The sequence below is a fragment of the Stenella coeruleoalba genome (genome assembly GCF_951394435.1).
Source record: "Stenella coeruleoalba genome assembly, chromosome: 9".
NCBI classification, from domain to species: Eukaryota; Metazoa; Chordata; class Mammalia; order Artiodactyla; family Delphinidae; genus Stenella; species Stenella coeruleoalba.
The window spans coordinates 93,530,838-93,553,023 of NC_137155.1; the positions used below are offsets into that span (position 1 = coordinate 93,530,838).

At 43.4% G+C, this 22,186-nt stretch overlaps 1 protein-coding gene and 1 pseudogene across 3 annotated transcripts in view; both read right to left on the reverse strand.

Moving 5' to 3' along the window:
* LOC307191863 (uncharacterized protein) overlaps positions 1–22,186 on the reverse strand; it is a 145,123-nt gene that overhangs the window by 55,244 nt on the left and 67,693 nt on the right. For both annotated transcript variants that reach the window (XR_013829867.1, XM_079932111.1), the window contains exons 2-3: positions 8,678–8,828; positions 4,116–4,173 (exon numbers count right to left, since the gene is read on the reverse strand). Coding sequence is in view for 1 of the 2 variants with exons in the window: in XM_079932111.1 (XP_079788237.1) it covers positions 4,149–4,173; positions 8,678–8,828 (176 nt within the window). In the remaining variant the exon portion in view is untranslated. The remainder of the gene's footprint in view (positions 1–4,115; positions 4,174–8,677; positions 8,829–22,186) is intronic.
* On the reverse strand, positions 5,187–6,662 carry LOC307191350 (MSL complex subunit 3-like; annotated as a pseudogene). The gene is made up of 3 exons: positions 6,352–6,662; positions 5,646–6,047; positions 5,187–5,562 (listed from the first exon to the last, which is right to left on the reverse strand). The product of its transcript is annotated as an MSL complex subunit 3-like (transcript).

Sequence of the window (22,186 nt, forward strand, 5' to 3'; positions counted from 1 at the left end):
CACGTATTCTTTGTCCTGTTTTGCTAATCCCAGCCCAGTCCACATTCAATCTGGTATAAGAAATCAGCCACCAGAGCTATTCCCACTCATACCCTCCTTCCATGACTTCCTAAACCATTCCCAGATTTCCAAGGAATGCCTCCGCTCATCCGCCCACAGCCCATTACCCACAGTACCCATCCTGTTCCACTTCCTCCTCACCAGCCTTCTATCGCCTCTGCCTTACCCCGCAGGGTTGCTGGCAACCTCCTGACCAGGCGGCTTCCCGGAAACCCAACCTCAGAGGGCCCTCCCTCTGGGCCACGCATCTAAGGTTCTGTGGGAGAAGCGGAGTGCTAGCCCTTGAGAAGACGACGGTAGCAAGTCTGGGGTCAATGATCCAGCTCTCCCCTCTTCCCTGAGTGCATAGGAAGGATTGAAAAAAAGAAAAAAAATAAAGAATGAATCGCATGCCCTTCTTTCTAGGCATGGGGCCCTCATGACCTTGCTGTATACGGGGATTGAGAAAGTGGCCCCCAGAGAGTCATTTCTCTTTAAAGGCAAGAGGTCTGGGGCCAGGAGGGCGTAGTGGGCAGCCTGGGTGTGACCGCTGTCTCTACTCCAGGAGCAATCCCACATGGGGGTCCCGACAAAAGGCACATTGTTATTTCTGTTTTGAGGATGCCAGGCCTCTCTGCTCTTCTCCAAGAATCTCCCGCTTTCAGAATCCCATCCTAGACTCTGAAGCCAGTCCCTAGGAAAAGAACACCCCCCCCCCCAAATCTGCACACAAAGAAACGTAAAGGAATGTGAACAAAACCGTAGAGCAGGACCAGGGAGGAGAGATTTTAACAGCACGTTTCATAATAAGAGCTCCATTTACTGAGTTCTTAGTACATACCAGACCCTGTGCTAACAGCTTCATTTGGATTATCTTTTCTTTTTTTTTTTTTGCGGCACGCAGGCCTCTCATTGTTGTGGCCTCTCCCGCTGCGGAGCACAGGCTCCGGACGCGCAGGCCCAGCGGCCATGACTCACGGGCCCAGCCGCTCCGCGGCATGTGGGATCCTCCCGGACTGGGGCACGAACCCGTGTCCCCTGCATCGGCAGGCGGACTCTCAACCACTGCGCCACCAGGGAAGCCCGAATCACACATTTTTGAAATAGCGTACACCCCTGACCGTAGAGACACTCTACTCTTAATTGTCCAATAACTCTCGAGGTATTTTTTGGCTGGCTCCTTCTCTAGCTCCTTGTCTTTCCACTGTTTTCTAAATACGAATGTCCCCGCATCTCTCTTCTCATCCTTCTTTCCTCTCTCTAGTCTCTCCTTCAGAAAACTCACCTTCTCCCTTAACGAGAGCAATCCTGAAAATGTAAAAGAGACTCTGCCTTTTTGTTCTCAGCCCACATCTCACACTACCACATACTCAACATGTGTAAAAACTACACACATAATCCTCTCCTCCCCCAAAGTCAATATCCTGTTCATGGCCTCCCAAACCCCCAGTTATCCAGGCTTGAAACCTGGGAGGTATTTCTTTTTTTGTTGTTGCTTTGCTTTGTTTTTCTAAATTTATTTTATTTATTTTTGGCTGTGTTGGGTCTTCGTTGCTGCGCACAGGCTTTCTCTAGTTGTGGCGAGCGGGGGCTACTCTTCGTTGCAGTATGCGAGCTTCTCACTGCAGTGGCTTCTCTTGTTGTAGAGCACGGGCTCTAGGCACACAGGCTCAGTAGTTGTGGCGCACGGGCTTAGTGCTCCGCGGCATGTGGGATCTTCCTGGGCCAGGAGTTGAACCTGTGTTCCCTGCATTGGCAGATGAATTCTTAACTACTGTGCCACCAGGGAAGTCCCTGGGAGGTATTTCTGAGTTCTCCTTCTTTCTTCTAAACCACTTGGAATTGTTATCCTTAGAAATATACTTTTTCTCATCCTGTCCCCTTCCTTTTTTCATAGCCACCAATTAGGTTCAAGGATTCACTTCCTCTTAATCATCACAACAGCATTCTTAATGGTTTTCTTATTTGTACATTTCTGTATATGTATTTGTACATTTCTGTATTGGATCCAACCTATCCATATCCTGCTGTTATATTTATTTTTCTAAAGTATTATGTCCATAGGCTGTTTTTTTTTAATAATCTGAGGCAATGTTATTCCATTTATACATTACTTTCAACGTCATCTACCTTCATACAGAAAAAGACTACAAGGACACATTTTAAAATATTAACAATGAGGGGATATGGGGATATATGTATATGTATAGCTGATTCACTTTGTTATACAGCAGAAACTAACACAACATTGTAAAGCAATTATACTCCAAAAAAGATGTTAAAACAAAAAAAATATTAACAATGGCTATCTCTAGGTGTGGATTATAGGCATTTAAATGTTTTCATATGTATATATAGCTTGTTTTTCAAATTCTTTTTATTTGAACACATATTATTTCAGTATCAGAAAAAAAATGTTTTTAAACAACATCTATTCCCTCCCTTGTCTATAAATCAAGCACAAACTCTCCCTGGTAATCCCAGCTTTCTACAGCTCCACCCATCTACCCCTCCAGCCTAACATTCACCTCCTTCTTACTGCATGATTTGTGCTTCCACCAAGCTGGACCACTCGCTATTCTCCAAATATTAAATCCACCCTCTGCTTGCACACCCTTTCCTTACTCTTCCCTATGCTCAGAATACCCTGTCCTGCCATCTCTGCCTGGAAGATTCTTACCCACACTTCAATGTCTCTCCTTTATGAAGCTTCATCCTCTATCCAGATGTGAACTTGTCCTGTCGGGAATTCTCAACGAGGGAAGTTAGCATGTTCCGCCTTGCGTGATAATTTTTCTTGTGCCAGTCTCGTCCCAAACACTAGATTCCTCATTTCTCAGTGGCAGGCCTCTCTTTTCATCTTTATAGCCCTCACAACACCCCACTGCAACGTGTCTTACAAAGAGTAAGGACTTCATAAATTTTGGTTAAACAAATGCATGAGTACATCTGTTGGGTTTTCTTTCCTAATCCTGAGAAGTCAAGTCTTGCCAAATGGAAACTCACGTTTTCTTTCATGATTATTTGAATGTGTGCATTACAGACTTTAATAGCTGGTAAGGGGGCAAGCATGGCCTGACAATTTCTTATCAGAAAGATAGGATGAGACCAGATGTGTTTCAGAATCCAATCCCAGAAGGGTCTGGGTACACCCTGTAATCAAATACGCTACTATTTCTGCAGCAAAATACACGAATATGCACACTAAATGGAATAAATAAAGGCAATAAATGGCCTCAAGTAAGTTCAGATCAGGTTTCACTACCTAGTTAGTTTGACCCAAAATTAGAAAAGAACTTTCAGTTGTCAAAGCATTTTTGATTACAGCCTTGTAGATCAGGGGCTGTGAATGGTTAGACCTCATTCACTGAATGCCCACCACGTACTGGTTCCTACACCGCAAAACAACTGTGAAGGTTGCCATCTCCGTATCACAGGTGATAAAAACCGAGACTCAAGATGTTTAAGGATCTCCACCCCAGGTCACATAGTTAATAAATGTACAGCTGGGATTTGAACCCAGAGTCTTCTAACTCCGATACCTACTCATTTATAGTCATTAAAATGCCAAACGTGAAATCTTCCCAGTTTTCAAACAGCGCCACACCGATCTCTGAACACAGGATTCAAAGTCTATTGCTTAGGTCTGCAAACAGGGGGAGTATTTAATAAATGGTGAATAAAGGAATGTACTAAAGAATAAATTCCCATGATGGGCTGTTGACCATCAGTGATGAGTAAGAGACAGTGATGGGGAGGAAACAGGGAGGGTGTCCCTTTCCTCAAAGAAAGGATCTAACTTGGGTCTCAGCCATTACTGTGGAACCAGTCAGAGGTCCAGCCCTGAGTGCTCTGTCACTCACGGGGAATCCACGACCATCAGGCTTTCAGGGGGCTGCTGGCCCTCCACTTACCACTTCTCCGATTGTGATCTCACCCTACCCGGCCCCATACTGATGTGTGTCTCATCCTGTGGGTGTTACAGATGCATGAGCAATAATGAGGAATTCAACGCATGGGCCCATTTTATGTTTCATTCACCATCACTGCCACCCAGAAAGCAGTATCTTTCTTACCCGATAGGTTTCCATGACATCGCATCCGGAGGTTCAACGTTCTAAAACATCTGAAGTCCTGAAATCAGAGGTGAAAGAGTTAATTCAGGGATGACCCTGGAGTCAGGAATACTGCATTCTGTGCAGCAGGCTTCACTCCACCTCACACTAGCCAGCGTCCTTTCCAAACGGACCTCCTATTTATACCCTCACCCCAACCCATCTTGTCTTCCTCCTGCCAACCTCTCTCCTGTCTTCTGGACTTTTCACCCTTAGACTTTCCTCTCCCTGGTTACGGTCTCACATCCCCTCTCAGCGTCGATGACTGGTGCCCCCTGTTTGTTCACGATGCGTGCCTGTCCCTTCACGTTCATTCAAGACTCTGAGCCACGGCCCCCCCAGACTCCAACTCGGCAAACTGGAGCCAACGGTTCGGGACAAGCCCCCTGGAGTACGTTTTAGGACCCACTGTACTTGTCGAGTAATTTTTTTTTTTTTTAACGTTCAGGCAATGCTTTATTTAAATCACCAAAAATAAGGTTTTATAGGAAAGGAACTGTAACAAGCACACGTACAGCTGCAAATTTTCTTTTGCCATCAATATCCACTCCCTCTAAAATATTCTGGGACGACTTTTCAGTTTCCAAGCACAACTGATGTTTTATTGCTCAGCTCATCACAAGAATGAAAACGGTTTGCAAAACAATTTTGTTTAATGCTAACAAATAACTAAAAAATGCGGTTATTGCTAACAAGTAACTCCGTCTACTGAGACAGCCCAACCTACACACACTTCGGTGAACATTTCACTGTGAACACAACTGCTCTTTTCCCACCGTCACAGATGACAGGTACCGTGGCAAGGGTCAGATGCTGGAGGCCGTTCAGGCACCTAGGAAGTAATCCTTAACAGAAATAACTACGGTAGGTAAGCAGCTCAAACAAACGGGCCCACCTCTGCCACACCTGCCCCAAAGGGGGTGTCGCATTGGCTCTGCCTCTAAGGAAGGCCCACCAACTCCCTAGTTCTTTACTGGGAACCGAGAGCGCAAAGCCAGATAGAGAAGCTGTTCTTCCAGAATCATCAAAGCCTTAATAAATCGCCCTGGGGTTCTTCGTGCTGTCGTGCGCCTCACAGGCAGCAACATAGGCAGACTCTGCGAAAAAGTCATCATGGTATTCTGCTAAAAACCTCAGAAAGCGATCAAAGTGCTTCAGTAAAGCCTTCAGATTCTTCTCAGAAGAGGACATCTTTCCAAGGATTTCTGGCAGTTTCACAAACGATCGCAGCAAGGGTTGTGCCCCATAAACGTAAGAGGGTGGGGGCGGCTGGTCCCCTGGGGGGTAACTGTCGGGTACAAGTTTCCAGGAGAGGACCTCATTTATTTCATTAGTTCTTCCGCCTTCAAAGCCAGCAAACACCGCACTCCCTTCCTTGCGCGGGGTCAGAGGAACAGGTGAGGATGATCTGCTGCGAACAGGTGTCTTCTCTTCCAGGTGAGGATGATCTGCTGCGAACAGGTGTCTTCTCTTCCAGGTGAGGAGGATGATCTGCTGCGAACAGGTGTCTTCTCTTCCAGGTGCAGGCACAGCCTGGGCATGCTGGCAGACATGTCCTGCTGCCGGCGCTTGGGCTGAGGCGAGGCGCTGCTCTCAGCCTGTCGCGATTGGCAAAGTGGCGTGTGGACCGCCTCCGAGACTGCAAGGCTTCCGGCTCGGCTTTGCGCCTTTTGGGGGTGGCCGGTTCGCCTGTGGTTCGCTGACTCTCTGTGGACTGTGGTGTGGATGGATTCAACAAAGGTGGGCTCGGAGAGACATCGTCCTGGTTCCCATTAGTGTTTGTGGTAATTTCCTGAATCGGAAGAAAAAATTTGGACGAAGTCACCTTTTTATTACTGAACTTGTTCATATGGATAGAGCAAAACCAACGGGAGAGTGTAATCGGAGGTTATTCTTTTTTGTTTTGTTTTTTTAAATATATATTTTTTTAATTAATTTATTTATTTTATTTATTGATTTCTGGCTGTGTTGGGTCTTCGTTGCCGCACGCGGGCTTTCTCTAGTCGCTGTGAGTGGGGGCTACTCTTCATTGCAGTGCGCAGGCTTCTCACTGCGGTGGCTTCTCTTGTTGCGGAGCGCGGGCTCAGTAGTTGTGGCGCACGGGCTTAGTTGTTCCGTGGCATGTGGGATCTTCCCGGACCAGGGCTCGAACCCATGTCCCCTGCATTGGCAGGCGGATTCTTAACCACTGCACCACCAGGGAAGCCCCTCAAAGGTTATTCTTAATCCATCTACAATCTCCTTACAAAGGTCAACGTTCTTTTCTGCTGGGATATATTGCACATTCATGTTGGCGTGTGGCATAGCATAATGGTGACGCGGCCTCTCGTTGGCTGAAAAGGCTGCACTGATAGCAAAATGCTTCACGTACGATTCCAAAATAGTTAATGATGTTGGTCTGGCACGGAAGTTTCACTAACCGTTTCCTCCTGTTGATATAGTAACGATCGTCCTCAAGCTTCTTCTTCAGAACTTCAGGGGTTTCTATAGTTTTGTTCTTTCTTCCATTTCCTTTTTTGCGTGCAGCTCTGGTTCTTCCTTCACTTCAGTCTTTTCTTCAATATCACTTTCTTCACTTATTTCTTCATCTTTTTCTTCACTACTGTCATCAGAGGAACTGCTGCCTGAGTTTTCAACATTTTCATCTTTTCTTCAGCAGGGAGGCTTTTTAAGAGAGTCCACACCAGGCAGCCTGCAGCCCTTCCTCTCTCTTCCTGTGCTTCTCAGGCGAGCTACAGCTTTTCTTGCCAATTTACGCTGCAATCTCTGATTTTCATCGGTGTCACGAAGGACATGATCTTCAGCTGCCCATCTATCCCAGCTTCTGTTCCAACATTAAAATGGATCAGATATTCCGGGATCGTTCTGCCTTTTTCATCTTTCCCAACGATAACATCGACCATCTTGGCAGCCATCCAGCACTCGCGCCTTGGTGGGGTCAGGCTCGAAGCACAGCACTTCCTCCCCTGAGTGGAATTTAAATTTCATGCCCTCGCTGCCACTCGTTTGCTCATCGTGGTGGAGGGCGAGGCTCTGGGGTGGGCGGAGCGCGGGCGGTGGGGGACTTGTTGAGTAATTCTACATTCCAGGTTTTTGTTTACGATACTGCCAAATTAACATGGGTGAAGTTTAAGTTGAATGTAGAATCAACTTTTCTCTGCGTCGGGGTCTTCTGCAGACCAGAGTTTCCTCGGTGTAGGCTCTGTGGAAGCCCTTGCTACAGAACAAAACCTCTCTCGGGCCCAGGAGTCCTGCACCCCGTGACCCAGGCAAACTCAACTTCAGTCAGGAGATAATGAGGTGTCCCATCAAACCAGGCCAGGCGTCGCCTGAGACATTACAAGGCAGGCTGCTCAAGGCCTTGGTTGGCCATTTAGTGCGTGCTTTGCACCAGGCCACACACTGCCTATACTCGACAGTCTGGGGTCCCCGATGTGTCCTCAGTTTCCCTTACTCATTCCTGGTGAGCATTCTCACTGGTAAGAGATCCTGTTCCTCTCATTCAAGTCATTCATGCTGTAGGTTTTATAGGTCAGATTTCTGTTAAGATGTCAAATAGCAGGTATAAAAAGCCGTTGTGTCCACACAATAATCCTCTAGAGACTTGGAAGCCATCTGAAAGACCCCTCCTTGTTACACATCTTTCTCTCTCCACATCAGTCTTCTCAGTTCTCCTGGCTGAGTTATTCCTATGCGTTTTGGCTTCTCTTCCTACCCCAGAAAATGACTCTTAAAAAAAAAACATAACTGGGAATGCAGACGGGGGTGACGGTACCACCACCACGGTTTTTTGTAGCGATGATTCTGATCATCAGTGTCTTGGGACATGTCAAGCTTCTCAAGAGAATGAAAAAGTGGGGATGAAGAATGGGACAGAGGGATGGACAGAGTATGGACCTGAATATTCCCTTATGGTTCACTGGCCTTTACAAGGGGCGGTGACAGAGGGAGGACACAGAGGGAAACAGCAAACTGGGGCAAGCAGACCGGCCGGCAGCAAGAACTGGAGCGAAGAATGATGCAAGAGGACGACGTGTCAGGCAGCGAAAGGTCTGCGAAGACTCGAAGAGAGGCCAGAGACGCATCAGGAAGGAATCTAGGCTGAGCGTGCCCTGAACCCAGGTCTCTAAGGAAGGAGCAGATGGGGTGGGATGGCACAAAGACCTTTAGCTCCTCCCCAAGAGGGGGGGCAAGATGAGACCAATGCAGGGAATGGAGTCTTGTCGCCATGAGCTTCACGGCTGCCCCCAAATCAGCAATAGCACAGGCGGCAAGAAGACAAAGACAACTCGAATCATTCATCGTATTCACGCTTCACTCATTCATTCAGGAAAATATGGCTGACAGCGTTTGGTACTACCAGCGCTCTAGGAATACAGTGGTGAACAAAACAGACCCAGAACTTACAGGCAAATTGGGAAAACAGACAATAGAGAAGTTTTAAAATGACAAACTATGACCAAGTGCTATGAAGGCAATGAAAGGGGCATGACAGAGACTGGGGGGGAAGGCAAGGGACTCACCCATGTAAGGTCCCATCCGCCGCCCAAGTCCAGATGCAGGATTCGGCCGTGGCAGTCGCACCCGGTGGACAACAGCGCAAGTGCAATAGGTTGAAAGGAGCAAAGAGGTCCCTCTCACGCTTCCTGCGGGTGCAGTTGCCAAACCCGGGACCTGTGGGGCAGACCAGAGTAGACAGAATCAACACAACACCAGGGTGGAGACAACTCACCCTGCTCGGGCCCCTTTCTCTGTACTCCCTTCGTCCTGCTATCCAGGCACTCCTGGCTGGAAGATCTGAACCCAAAACGCACTGGGAAAAGTGGAAGCGTCCAGCTCTCCTCAGTGCTGACGCTGTGCTCCAGCAGGCTTGAATACAGCACGACAGCAGGTCTGAAGGAGCAGCTGCCTCCCCTGGGGACTTGGGAGCATCCTCAGTTTGGGAGATGTGAGCTCCAGGGTGCAGGCAGGCAACTGCGAGACCACAGGGGCCTCCCGGGGAGCTGTGACCGCTCTCTCTCCCTCTGCTGTCCCCTCTGGGCACGGGGCTCAGAGCAGCCCAACAGCCCTGCGATCTGGGCTCTGGGGCGAGGCAGAGAGGGAGGAGGGGCAAAGCAATGGGCACCAGTTGCTTTAGACGCAGACAACTCAGGAGCAAAGACAATGAGCTAAGAAATCTCTTCACCTCTGGTCAACCCAGAGGGAAAAACTGGATCCAACTGTCTTCTCTTCTTATAAACTGGGAAAGAGAGAGATGCTGAAGTACTAAAAACATCTCTTTTAGAAAAAAAGGAATCACCAGGACCTGAGCATCAAGATATCGGGGAGGTTTACTCTCCTGCCCAAGAACGATCTTCGGAGCATCTTCTCCCAGGGCTTCAGTTTGCCCACTTAAGCAGGGGGCATGAGTCCTAAATGCAAATGTCTGAGTTGGTACTGGGAGGAGAGGAATCCATGATGAAGGGATCATGGTCATGCTTAGCAGAGAAAAGGTATCAACTGAAACCAGAGTGAGACATTGAGGACGTGCTTACAATTATGAAATAGTAATTATACATGCACACATGTACTATTTATAATTTTGTATATCACATAAGTTTATGAAGAAATGAAAAAATATTGCGAAGACACATTTTAATAGAGGTAGAATTCCATCCTTGTGAAAACCCAAACCAAAGGCATCTTGTACTTCTTTATCAGCAAGACCAGCTTCCCTGACTTCACCAACCCAAGGACACGCATCACCTCTACTGCCTAAGGATCCGGGGAATTACATACTTCTTCTTCCTTGTTCCTGATCTCTCTCACAGCAATAACACCTTTATCATGTGCTTCCCACAGGCACTGTCTCATCTGAGTCACTAAACAACCCCGTGAAGCAGCTGTTATTGGCGTCTTCATTTCCTCGCTGATGGTACAAAGGAAGCCGTTACTCTAGGATGCATCTAGGTGGTAGCACCTGGGTTTGAACCCCAAAGAGCAGAGAACAAGTGATCTTTGATTTGTGTACTTTAGACTTTTGTAGACATGACCTTGCCCACACTCATACCTAACTCACCTTTAACATTGCCAAGTTCATAGATCTGCAGATCTATGAACATTTCAAGTTATCTCATACAGCATCCCGTGCCACGTAACAGTTCAGTTTTGTCTGTGCAATTATTTAAGTATTTTAATGGGAAGATAATAAAAGGAGAACATGGAAAACTGAAAAGTGATGATGCCTGTGATTAAAAAAAAGTATACATCTCATAAATGTAATCAAGTAAAGCCATGTTGAGAAACATTGGGCATAGTAAGGGTGGAGCATTTTTGGTTTCCATCCAAAGCTGCTTGACTCTATGTTCAAAGAAGAAAGAACAAAATTAAATAACATTAAAAAAATCCTGGAATGCATAATGTAACCAGATACATCAGCTGATAGATCAGCTAGAAATAGTTTGAGAGTAGGGGTGTCTTTTTTGGTGGAATTCATCAGTAGAGGTAGAAAGGGAAGAAAACATCACACTAAAGATGTGATGAGATGAACACAGGAAAGGCCAGAAACGTGTCTCATTGGATTCAGTAACTAAGCTAAGCTTACTCTGTCACCAAGTCTCCTCACACGCAGCTAAAGTCCTTCTGTCACCCGAGCAGTGTGTTAACTTCTATTACTTGGGCTAATTGCTATGCAGGTGGAGCCCAGTAAGAAGGAACAGGCGCCTAAGATTACACATTGTGAAAAGAACACACCACCTACTCCCTAACTTCCCAAGTGTTAGAAATCAGAAGCATAGCTAAGGAGAAGCAGGATTACACTTCCCTGAGACCAGGCAACCAAGTGTGGGGGGGTGTCTAACAGCATTTTATGAAGGGAAATGGGTAGATATGATGGCTGTTAAGGCCACGATGGAAAGATAACACATGGTGCAGAGTGAAGGCGAGATCATGAGTCATGCCAACGGGAAGGCTTCTCTGTGTTTTTGCTACCCTGCAACCAAAGACTGGAGACCACCCTCAGCCCCACCCTCATATATGGGAAGAGCTACTGAGAAGTCGTTTAGGATTTCCTATTCCATTTCATCACAAAATCAGGGTAGTTTTCAATCCTGGTACTTAACTTGCACTGGACTTATTTTCTTTCTCCAACTTTCCTCAATTACATCCCTGGTGATACACTTCTCTTATTCCAGGATTCCTTGGACTTTCCTGGAAGAACCAAAAAGGAACCTCCTGTTTTTCCACTATTAGGTTTTTACATATATCCAGAAGATACTGTTTGGTTACCCCTAATATCCCATCCTATGCCTCAAATGAGACAGCTCTGAGTTGCAGGTAATGATGAAATTGTTGATTTCTCATTTGGAATCGTACTTTGGAGTCCACTGTTGAGAATTAGAATTCCAGGCAAGACTTCCCACTCTTGCCTTTTATTCTTCATTCTCCATCCTCTATTCAAAACTCTTCTGTTGGGGCTTCCCTGGTGGTACAGTGGTTGAGAGTCTGCCTGCCGATGAGGGGGACGCGGGTTCGTGCCCCGGTCCGGGAGGGTCCCGCATGCCGCGGAGCGGCTGGGACCGTGAGCCACGGCCGCTGGGCCTGTGCGTCTGGAGCCTGGGCTCCACGACGGGGGACGCTGCAGCTGTGAGAGGCCCGCGTATCGCAAAAAAAAAAAACAAAAAAACAAAAAAAACCTTCTGTTTCCATTTGGCTTATCTTCTCTTGGTCCCCTAATCACCCTTTTTGCTCTTTAACTCCCCATAACCTGACATAGAATAGCTCTACCCATCCAAAGATCTGGTTTACAGAGTACGTTCCCCATAGATCTGTGGGAGAAACAGTCCAAGCTTGGTGAACATCTACTTTCATAATAAATTTACATAAGAATTCTGGGGGGGAAAAACACAGTACATCTATCTCAAAGGCTGATTCCAGGATAGAGTCCCATGAACATTTGTCTAAGCTCTGGAAGATAAGATCTGAAGGCAGAATTTAAAGGAAATATGACAGCTATGCTTCTGTGAGGTATCTGTCGTTTTCTACAATTCTCATCCTTTTGCCCAACCTATGGGAAAAATACGTTTTTCATGCTGGAGCTGCAAATACCTCATTAAGTTCATGAGCACTTAAATATGGTCATGGGCACAACTATCATCACTTTAATGTTCAAATGATAAAGTGTAACAAAAATGGAGAGGGTTTTGAAGCCCCAAATCATTTTTTTCTTTATATTTTTTAACACCTTTATTGGAGCATAATTGCTTTACAATGGTGTGTTAGTTTCTGCTTTATAACAAAGTGAATCAGCTATACACATACATATATCCCCATATCTCCTCCCTCTTGCGTCTCCCTCCCACCCTCCCTACCCCACCCCTCTAGGTGGATACAAAGCACCGAGCTGATCTCCCTGTGCTATGCGGCTGCTTCCCACTAGCTCTCTGTTTTACATTTGGTAGTGTATATATGTCCATGCCACTCTCTCACTTCATCCCAGCTTACCCTTCCCCCTCCCCCCCCAAATCATTTATAAGCAATTTTGTAACATATTTTGCTTGTATCTAGAAGCTGTGAGTGATCCATCTGAGGCTAAAGAAATGGTGGTAGAGAGAGAATGAGGTGAGGTGGAGAAATTGCGGGAGTGGGGAATGTTTAAAGAAACTGGGTTTAGAAAGTCATCACAAGGAACACAAGAAGAGCTGAATAAAGTGGAGGTGCTGCGATAATCATCCCACAAGAAAAATATCAAAGATAGAACAAGAGGATAGATGAAGAAATACTACCAAAGAGATTCTGCTTCATGCTAAGGCAAGACATTTGGCAAATCAAATGTAAGTAACTGTTCTGAGTGCCCAGATTCTGAAGAGATGCTGCTCAAAAATCCAAGGAAAAGGGCTTCCCTGGTGGCGCAGTGGTTGAGAGTCCGCCTGCCGATGCAGGGGACATGGGTTCGTGCCCCGGTCCGGGAAGATCCCACATGCCGCGGAGCGGCTGGGCCCGTGAGCCACGGCCGCTGGGCCTGTGCGTCTGGAGCCTGGGCTCCACGACGGGGGACGCTGCAGCTGTGAGAGGCCCGCGTATCGCAAAAAAAAAAAACAAAAAAACAAAAAAAACCTTCTGTTTCCATTTGGCTTATCTTCTCTTGGTCCCCTAATCACCCTTTTTGCTCTTTAACTCCCCATAACCTGACATAGAATAGCTCTACCCATCCAAAGATCTGGTTTACAGAGTACGTTCCCCATAGATCTGTGGGAGAAACAGTCCAAGCTTGGTGAACATCTACTTTCATAATAAATTTACATAAGAATTCTAGGGGGGAAAAACACAGTACATCTATCTCAAAGTCTGATTCCAGGATAGAGTCCCATGAACATTTGTCTAAGCTCTGGAAGATAAGATCTGAAGGCAGAATTTAAAGGAAATATGACGGCCATGCTTCTGTGAGATATCTGTCGTTTTCTACAATTCTCATCCTTTTGCCCAACCTATGGGAAAAATACGTTTTTCATGCTGGAGCTTCAAATACCTCATTAAGTTCATGAGCACTTAAATATGGTCATGGGCACAACTATCATCACTTTAATGTTCAAATGATAAAGTGTAACAAAAATGGAGAGGGTTTTGAAGCCCCAAATCATTTTTTTCTTTATATTTTTTAACACCTTTATTGGAGCATAATTGCTTTACAATGGTGTGTTAGTTTCTGCTTTATAACAAAGTGAATCAGCTATACACATACATATATCCCCATATCTCCTCCCTCTTGCGTCTCCCTCCCACCCTCCCTACCCCACCCCTCTAGGTGGATACAAAGCACCGAGCTGATCTCCCTGTGCTATGCGGCTGCTTCCCACTAGCTCTCTGTTTTACATTTGGTAGTGTATATATGTCCATGCCACTCTCTCACTTCATCCCAGCTTACCCTTCCCCCTCCCCCCCCAAATCATTTATAAGCAATTTTGTAACATATTTTGCTTGTATCTAGAAGCTGTGAGTGATCCATCTGAGGCTAAAGAAATGGTGGTAGAGAGAGAATGAGGTGAGGTGGAGAAATTGCGGGAGTGGGGAATGTTTAAAGAAACTGGGTTTAGAAAGTCATCACAAGGAACACAAGAAGAGCTGAATAAAGTGGAGGTGCTGCGATAATCATCCCACAAGAAAAATATCAAAGATAGAACAAGAGGATAGATGAAGAAATACTACCAAAGAGATTCTGCTTCATGCTAAGGCAAGACATTTGGCAAATCAAATGTAAGTAACTGTTCTGAGTGCCCAGATTCTGAAGAGATGCTGCTCAAAAATCCAAGGAAAAGGGCTTCCCTGGTGGCGCAGTGGTTGAGAGTCCGCCTGCCGATGCAGGGGACATGGGTTCGTGCCCCGGTCCGGGAAGATCCCACATGCCGCGGAGCGGCTGGGCCCGTGAGCCATGGCCGCTGAGCCTGCGCGTCCGGAGCCTGTGCTCCGCAACGGGAGAGGCCGCAACAGTGAGAGGCCCGTGTACCGCAAAAAAAAAAAAAAAAAAAATCCAAGGAAAAGTCTGAGGGCAAAGCTTATGGATGGATTTGCAGCTCCAGCAGGAAAAACGTATTTTTCTCATAGATTTGGGAGGAGGAGGAGAAGGCTAGAAAAAAAGAGAGTGAAAGCAACAGAGAGAGAAATAACATTAACAGGTAAACAAGCTCTTCCTGAGTGTGAGTGATTTCCTGACTTAAAAAAATGACCCCAAACCATGCTAAAGGAAGAATGAAATCAGGGAGTCCACCAGTGATTGTCTGCCTCTTCAAGCTTACACTTAGTAAAGATGAGGCACCTGTAATTAATCTCAACTGTATGTAATCTCTGCTTGCAGTTGCCTTAAGCTGTTTTGCCTGCGAGCAGATTCTGAGCTTGTTGCACTTCCTGGGGGTTGGTGGATGGTTAGATAAACCGTAAATAAGAGAAACGGAGACAGTCAGGAATTACAGGATATTTGTTTTAGAAAAAGAATATCACCCTCTGATGTCATCCCTCTTCCTACTGTATAGGCAATAGAAAAATGTCCCAAAGCTGATGGGGTGAAAACTCTGCCTGGAAGAGAATCTTGAATTTGGGCCCACTCAAGGAGAGTTTGGTCACTTTCTGGCCTCCTTGGAGGGGAATACTTGGTAGGTGGGTGAATGTGAAACCAAAGGGTAGTTATCAGATCCATTAAACTGTAACTTGCTTAATAAATAATGAGCTGGAACCTGCCTTCACTGATCAAGCTCGCTTTAACTGCTGCTACAAAAGCCTGGCATGTCCTTCAAGCATCATGTAGCCTAAACAATAAGCTGTTTGTCCAAGTTGTTTTCCAGGAACTTGGAGTCAGCTGCGTCCAGTTCAAGTTTGGCCGGTTGAAGCTGGTTGGAACCACTGAGCCTCCAACTGGGCATGCGTGGGTGCCCGTCTCGGTGACCTTTTGACTTTAGAGGGCCAACAATTCCACACTCAGAACATGCTAATGCCACCATTTTCTAAACATGCACACCGTGAAGAATCCTGTAGCTTAGTTGCACCTGCACAGAACGACTATTATGAAACTGAGTCCTAGGACTAGTTTATAATTAAAGCCAATGCTTGGATTTATACTCTTGTTCCTGTCGTTCCTCTTTTGTTCCCTTTTGTCCTAGCCCGTGCCTGTTTGATCACGTTTGCCTAATCCGTAAGGAGTAATGAATGTCAGGTGTCTTGAGACACAGCTTTCTGATAAGCATCCCTGTTTATGTGCTGTTCTGAGTTATCTTTCAGAGTCAGGTTACCTTCACAGATTAAGTAGGGTCAGACCTCAGGTCATGGACCAGTAGACCAAAAACACGTAACAGATGAAGAAATAGCACAAGAAGATGACTGATCACTAGCTTTTTTGTTCTTCCCCTTTAAAACCCTTGACACAAAGACCAGAACGGAGTGGATCTGAGCCTCCCACTCCCTCACTTGGCGCCCTGCAATAAAATCCTTACTTTGCTGCAAACTCCTGCTGTCAAGACTGCAGCTCTCTGTGCCACGGGCACGTGAGCCCTTAGCTCGGTTTCCATTATCTCAAATTTTTCTTATTTCTAATCACTCTTCCCCACATTCTCCATGCCTCAGCTCTAGCCCATAAATATCACGAGCCCCTCACCTTCGGGGAGGAAGATTTGAGATTTGTTCTCCTGTCTTCTCACTTGGCTACCTCGTGAATAAACCCTTTCTCTGCTGCAAACCTCGGTGTCTCAGCATTTGACTTGCTGCACATCGAGCAAATGAAACTCGTCCAGTAACAAGTGTATGGTTGAGAATTCCCTTAGGAATCTGGGGGGCTTGGGGGATGGTGGAGATGGGCCCATAAATGGGTACAATATCTATGCTCTGTCTCTCACGAGACTAATTACTCTCACTTTGTGCGGACTTAGAATCTAAAGAAATAAGTGGAAGCAATGATCTCCTCTGAGATGGAACACACCTTTTTTTTAAACTTTTTATTTTATATTGGAGTATAGCCGATTAACAATGTTGTGATAGTTTCAGGGGCACAGCAAAGCGACTCAGCCATACATATACATGTATACGTTCTCCCCCAGACTCCCCTCCCATCCAGGCTGCCACATAACATTGAGCATAGTTCCCTGCGCTATACAGTAGGTCCTTGTTTGTTATCCTTTTTAAATATAGCAGTGATTTTTTTTAACTTAGGAATTTCCCACTTCCTCACCTTGCCTTTCACCTCTTACAGTCCTCAGGCATTCTTTCTCATGCTCACATCACAACAGGTCTTCTTTTGTCCCAATTTCTGAGCTCAGATAGCACTCCTTTTCTCTACCTCCTTTCTATGTGTCCAAACTACCCAAGTCAAGACCAAGATGCATAAGAGTAATGGTAGTCATGGTGTCTAACAAGAGAAAAGAAAAACAGTTTCTTTTAGAAATAATTTGTGCTTTTTTCTTCTGATTACCAAAAGATAGAAATAAAAATTGCCTGTTATCCATCTACCCAAAGAAAATGAGAGTCACCATTTTGGAAAATCATAGCTTTTGAACCAAATTCAAAATGCCAGGTCTGAGAAATCATCCCACAGCCCTGTACACATGCATAGAAGATCTCTTCAGAGAACCAGGAAATTTCCCATCTCTGTCCTCATTCTCTGTTTATTAATCTATTTTTTCCAACTTTCAACATAGGACACTCTTTTTTCTAGGTTCAATTTACTGTTCTTCAGTTTTGCTTAATTACAAGTGTTGTATTAAAAAACAGAATATGTTTTCAGTTCAGTTTTAAGTTTATTTAGCCCTAAGACTTTTTTTGGAAACTTCACCCCATTCTTCTCTGGGGAGGTGTGGTATAAATTAAAGAAGAAACGTACACACTGTTTTAGCAAATTTTTTCCTTTCATGAAATTTGGAATGCCTGTTTATTATTCCTCATTCTTTGATGATTTATTTCGTATTCTTTTGACAGTTCACCTAGCCAGATCGAGAACCATTTTTGGTTGGACTAGGAAAGCAACTCAGAAGATGTTACAGTAAAGAAGTAGCGTTGAAACTCTGCCACAGCTACTACAGATTATAGACTAAATTTCTTATCAACTTCCTCATCTTTCTTGCTGCTACCTCTAAATAAAATGATGCATCTGTAGGGGCCATACCCCCAAGCTTCAGCCTGCCTCACAAAACCCTGTAGTCCCTCTATCTTTCAGGTGCCTGGTTAGAAATAATGAACTGTGGAGTTAGAGAATGGTGGAAGAGGACACAATCTGAATGGCCCAGCTAACTGATAGAATTATAATTTATAGACTTGATCTGTAACTTAAATACCCACAGTTCTGAGTTCTTAATGACAACGAGGAAAGCAAGTCATTGGAGTGGAGTTCAGGAAGAAGTCAATGGGGTTGAGAAGATCACTAGAGGCCAAGGTGTTGAATGGATTATCCACAGACATACTCATTACCTGGAATGATGGCATAACAGGGGGTGAGAAAGATAATTCCCAGCCAGAAGCCCAAGTCTTCGCTGATGTCTGGGAGAGCAACAGGTTACAGGGAGGAGTGATAAAGGAGAATATAATGAATGAAATTAGCCCCAAAGTAGCAGAGATAATCAAATTTAAAAGACTAAACTCAGACATCATCTTTTCCAAGAAGAAAGCACCGACTCCACCTCCACTTATTGCACTAAATGAATCTTTGAATGTCTGCATGGCACTCTGTGAAAATTTCTACTGTATTATATGCCAAGTGGTGTCCATTAGGTTACATCTCTCTTAATTATGATCTTTCCTGGTAACTCGTACATAGAAGGCGCTGACTAAAAATTTGTTAAATTGAACTCTTCTACTATACTGTACTGCCTCCATCTAGTGTGATTAACGTTCACGCCTCACCTATTCCATGATGCTCAACCTAATTAGAATTAGCAGAGAGAATGTTGGATTGAGCATTATAGGTTATTTATCACTGTAAATGTTAAAAAGCATGAGTGTTAAAGTCGGAGAGCCCTGGGTGGCTTTACAAAGTCAAATCCTGACTTCACAATTTAGGCAACCTCTTTGAGCCTCCATTCCCTTCTCTGTAGAAGTGGAGAAAATAAACGCACCACAAGAATGCTGCATACATTAAAAGTAATTTGCACTGTAATACGTATACAATTACCTAACAAGGTGCATTACATACAGTAGGGTTTTCTTTCTCTGTCTCTTTTTCTCTGTTTCCCTCTCTCTCTTCTCACACTCCTGAATTTGAGCGTGGTCTTGCGACTTGCTTGGACCAGGCACATATCAATAGAAATGCCGTGACTCAATCATGGTGCACACGTTTAAGAGACTCCATGTTCTATTCCCCAACCACATTAACTAAGGAAACATGTAATTGTATTGAGATGCACAAGAAAGGCACCTAGAATCTTGAGCCATATCCGTACAGAAGATAGCTGCCCTGGACTCATGGTAGATTTTGCATAGTGAGAGACTCTGGGTGTGTTAATCCACTCCTATTTCTATTACGTTTGTTACTAGAGCATCATCTAGCCTATTATGTAATATACCTTTGAACTTCGCCTTCTCTGAAAGCTCCTCTATCCTTTTGGGAAGTAGCCCTATGTTAATTCTTTAGCATGAATAGTAGAGGACAGCTATCGGAAGAATCTTTTGCTGATAGCTATGGTGTTGCAACTGCATCTCTAAATATAATCTTATCTTTCTTAAAGTCCTCCTGTTTCTACTAGCAAAGATGCTAGTAGAAACAGGGCACTGTTACAGAATATTGTTCTATTATGATTATGTTTCTGATTTAGCTTCCTTTTTCTATGAAAAAGAACGAGAACTGATGCTAGCTCCCTGACCAAAAAAATCAACCTGGAAAACACTACAGAAGAACTCAATGGACATATTAGAAATTTACTATTTTAGAAAAAAAATATTTTAATTTCTAAATAAAACAGTATTTATTTCTACTTATTATTTTAATATTGCTGAAATAATTTAATATGTATAGATATTGCATTTATTTCATTAAAATTAACAATTTGTTCATTTAATTAGTATTTATTTAACAATTAGGTTTTTTTAGACATAAAAAAATAAAGAAACCAAAATAAAAAGCTCAGCAGATGAGCTCATCAGCAGAATGGAGGCAACAGAGGAACGAAGCAGTGAACTGGAAAACAGAACAAAAAAGAAAATGGACAGAAAAAAAATGAACAGAGCTGTGGACACAGATAAAGCAGTGCTGAAAGGGAAATTTATAGCTAAGGGAAATTTATACTAAAATGTATACACCAGAAAAGAGAAAAAGTCCTAAATCAATCATCTAAGCTCCCACCTTAAGAACATAAAAAAAGAACCTGCTGTATAGCACAGGGAACTCCACTTCACTTCGCTGCACAGTAGAAACTAGCACAACATTGTAAAACAACTATACCCCAATTAAAAGAAAAATGTTTTTTGAAAAAAAAAAGAAAAAACTAAAAGTTTCATTTCCAGAATAAAGAACTCCTAAAGCTCAACAACAAATAGACAAGACAATTAAAAATGAGCACAGGGAGATCAGCTCCGTGCTTTGTGACCGCCTGGAGGGGTGGGATAGGGAGGATGGGAGGGAGGGAGACGCAAGAGGGAAGAGATATGGGAACATATGTATATGTATAACTGATTCACTTTCTTATAAAGCAGAAACTAACACACCATTGTAAAGCAATTATACTCTAATAAAGAAGTAAAAAAAAAAAAATGAGCACACGACTTGAATAGACTCCTAAGTTTTATATTGTGTGTGGTTCTGAGTAGCATGATGGAAAAAACAAAAAAAGAACCTAGAAAAAGAAAAGTAAAATAAACCCAAAGCAAAAGAAGAAATGAAATAATAAACCAAAAGCATAAATAAATAAAATTGAAAACAGAAAAGCAGTAGAGAACATCAATGAAAAGAAGATCTGGTTCTTTGAAAACATCAATAAAATTGGCAAATTTCTAAAAATGCAGACAATAAAAAGAGAAGACATAATTACCAGTATTAGGAACGAAGCAAGAGATATCACTATGGACACTGAAGACTTACAAGGATAATAAGAAAATACTACGAACAACTCTACACACATAAATTTGACAATTTATACAAGATAGACCTCTTCCAAACTAGCACAACTCACACAATATAAAATAGGTGTGAATTCTGAATACCCAATTACTATTAAGGAAGTTGAAGTCATAATTTTAAAACTCTCCAAAAAGAAACTTTCAGGCCCAGATGGTTTAACTGGATAATTCTACCAAAAATTTAGAGAAGAATTAATATCAGTTCTATACAGCCTCATTCAGAAAGTAGATGGAAAGGGGATATGTCTCAATGCACTCTAGGAAGCTAATATTACCCTAATACTAAAACCAGGTAAAGACAGTGCAAGAAAACCATAAATTAATATCCTTCATGAACATATACTCAAAAATCCCTAACAAAATATTAGCAAAGAGAATTGAGCAATATGTAAAAGGAATTATCAAAATGACCAAGTGGGGATTATTCCAGTGATATCAGAGAGATTCAATATTCAAAAATCAATGTAACCTACCGCATTAACAAGCTAAAAAAGAAAAATTACATCAACCAGTGCAGAAAAAAGCATTTGACAAATTCAACACTCATTTATAATAAGAACTCTCAAAAAAATAGAAACAGAGGGGAAACTACCTCAACCTGATAAAGTGCATCTGCAGGAAAAAAACCTGTAGCTAACATTGTGTTTAATGGTGAAAGACTGAATGCTTTGCCCTTAAGACTGAGAATAAGGCACAGATGTCTGCTCTCATTACTCTTATTCAACATAGCACCAAATACAAGTTCTAACCAATACAAAAAGGCAATAAAAGGCATTTATGTCATAAATGAATAAATTAAAATGCTCTTACTTGCAAATGACATATTTGTCTATGTACAACTCTTAAGAAATCTCCCCCCAAAGCCCACCTAGAACTAAAAAGTGAGTTCAGAGGTTGCAGGATACAAGATAAACATGCAAATATCAATTATATTTTATATGCTAGCAGTGAACACATAGAAGATACTGAAATTTAAAATCTAATACCATGTACAATTTCTTAAAAAAGTAAAATACATAGGTGTAAATCTAACAAAATACATATAGGAATTGTATGCTGAAAACCACATAATACTGATGAAAAGAATCAAAAGATCTAAACAAACAGAAAGACAGGCATGTGAGTGGATGGGAAGTCTCAGCATAGTAAACATGTCAATTCTTCTCAAATTGGTATACAGATTTAGCACAACTCTTATCAAATTTCCAGCAAGATTTTTTATAGATATCAACAAGATTATTCTAAAATTTACATGGAAATGAAAAGGAATTAGAAAAGCGCAAACAATTCTGGAAAAGAATAAAGTGGCAGGAAATGTTCTACCCAATTTCAAGACTTGTTATATAGTTACAATAATCAAGACTATGTGGTATTGGCATTCAGGTAGACACACAGATAAATGGAACAGAACAGATAACCCAGAAATAGATCCACACAAATATGTCCAACCGATTTTTCACAAAGGTGCAAAA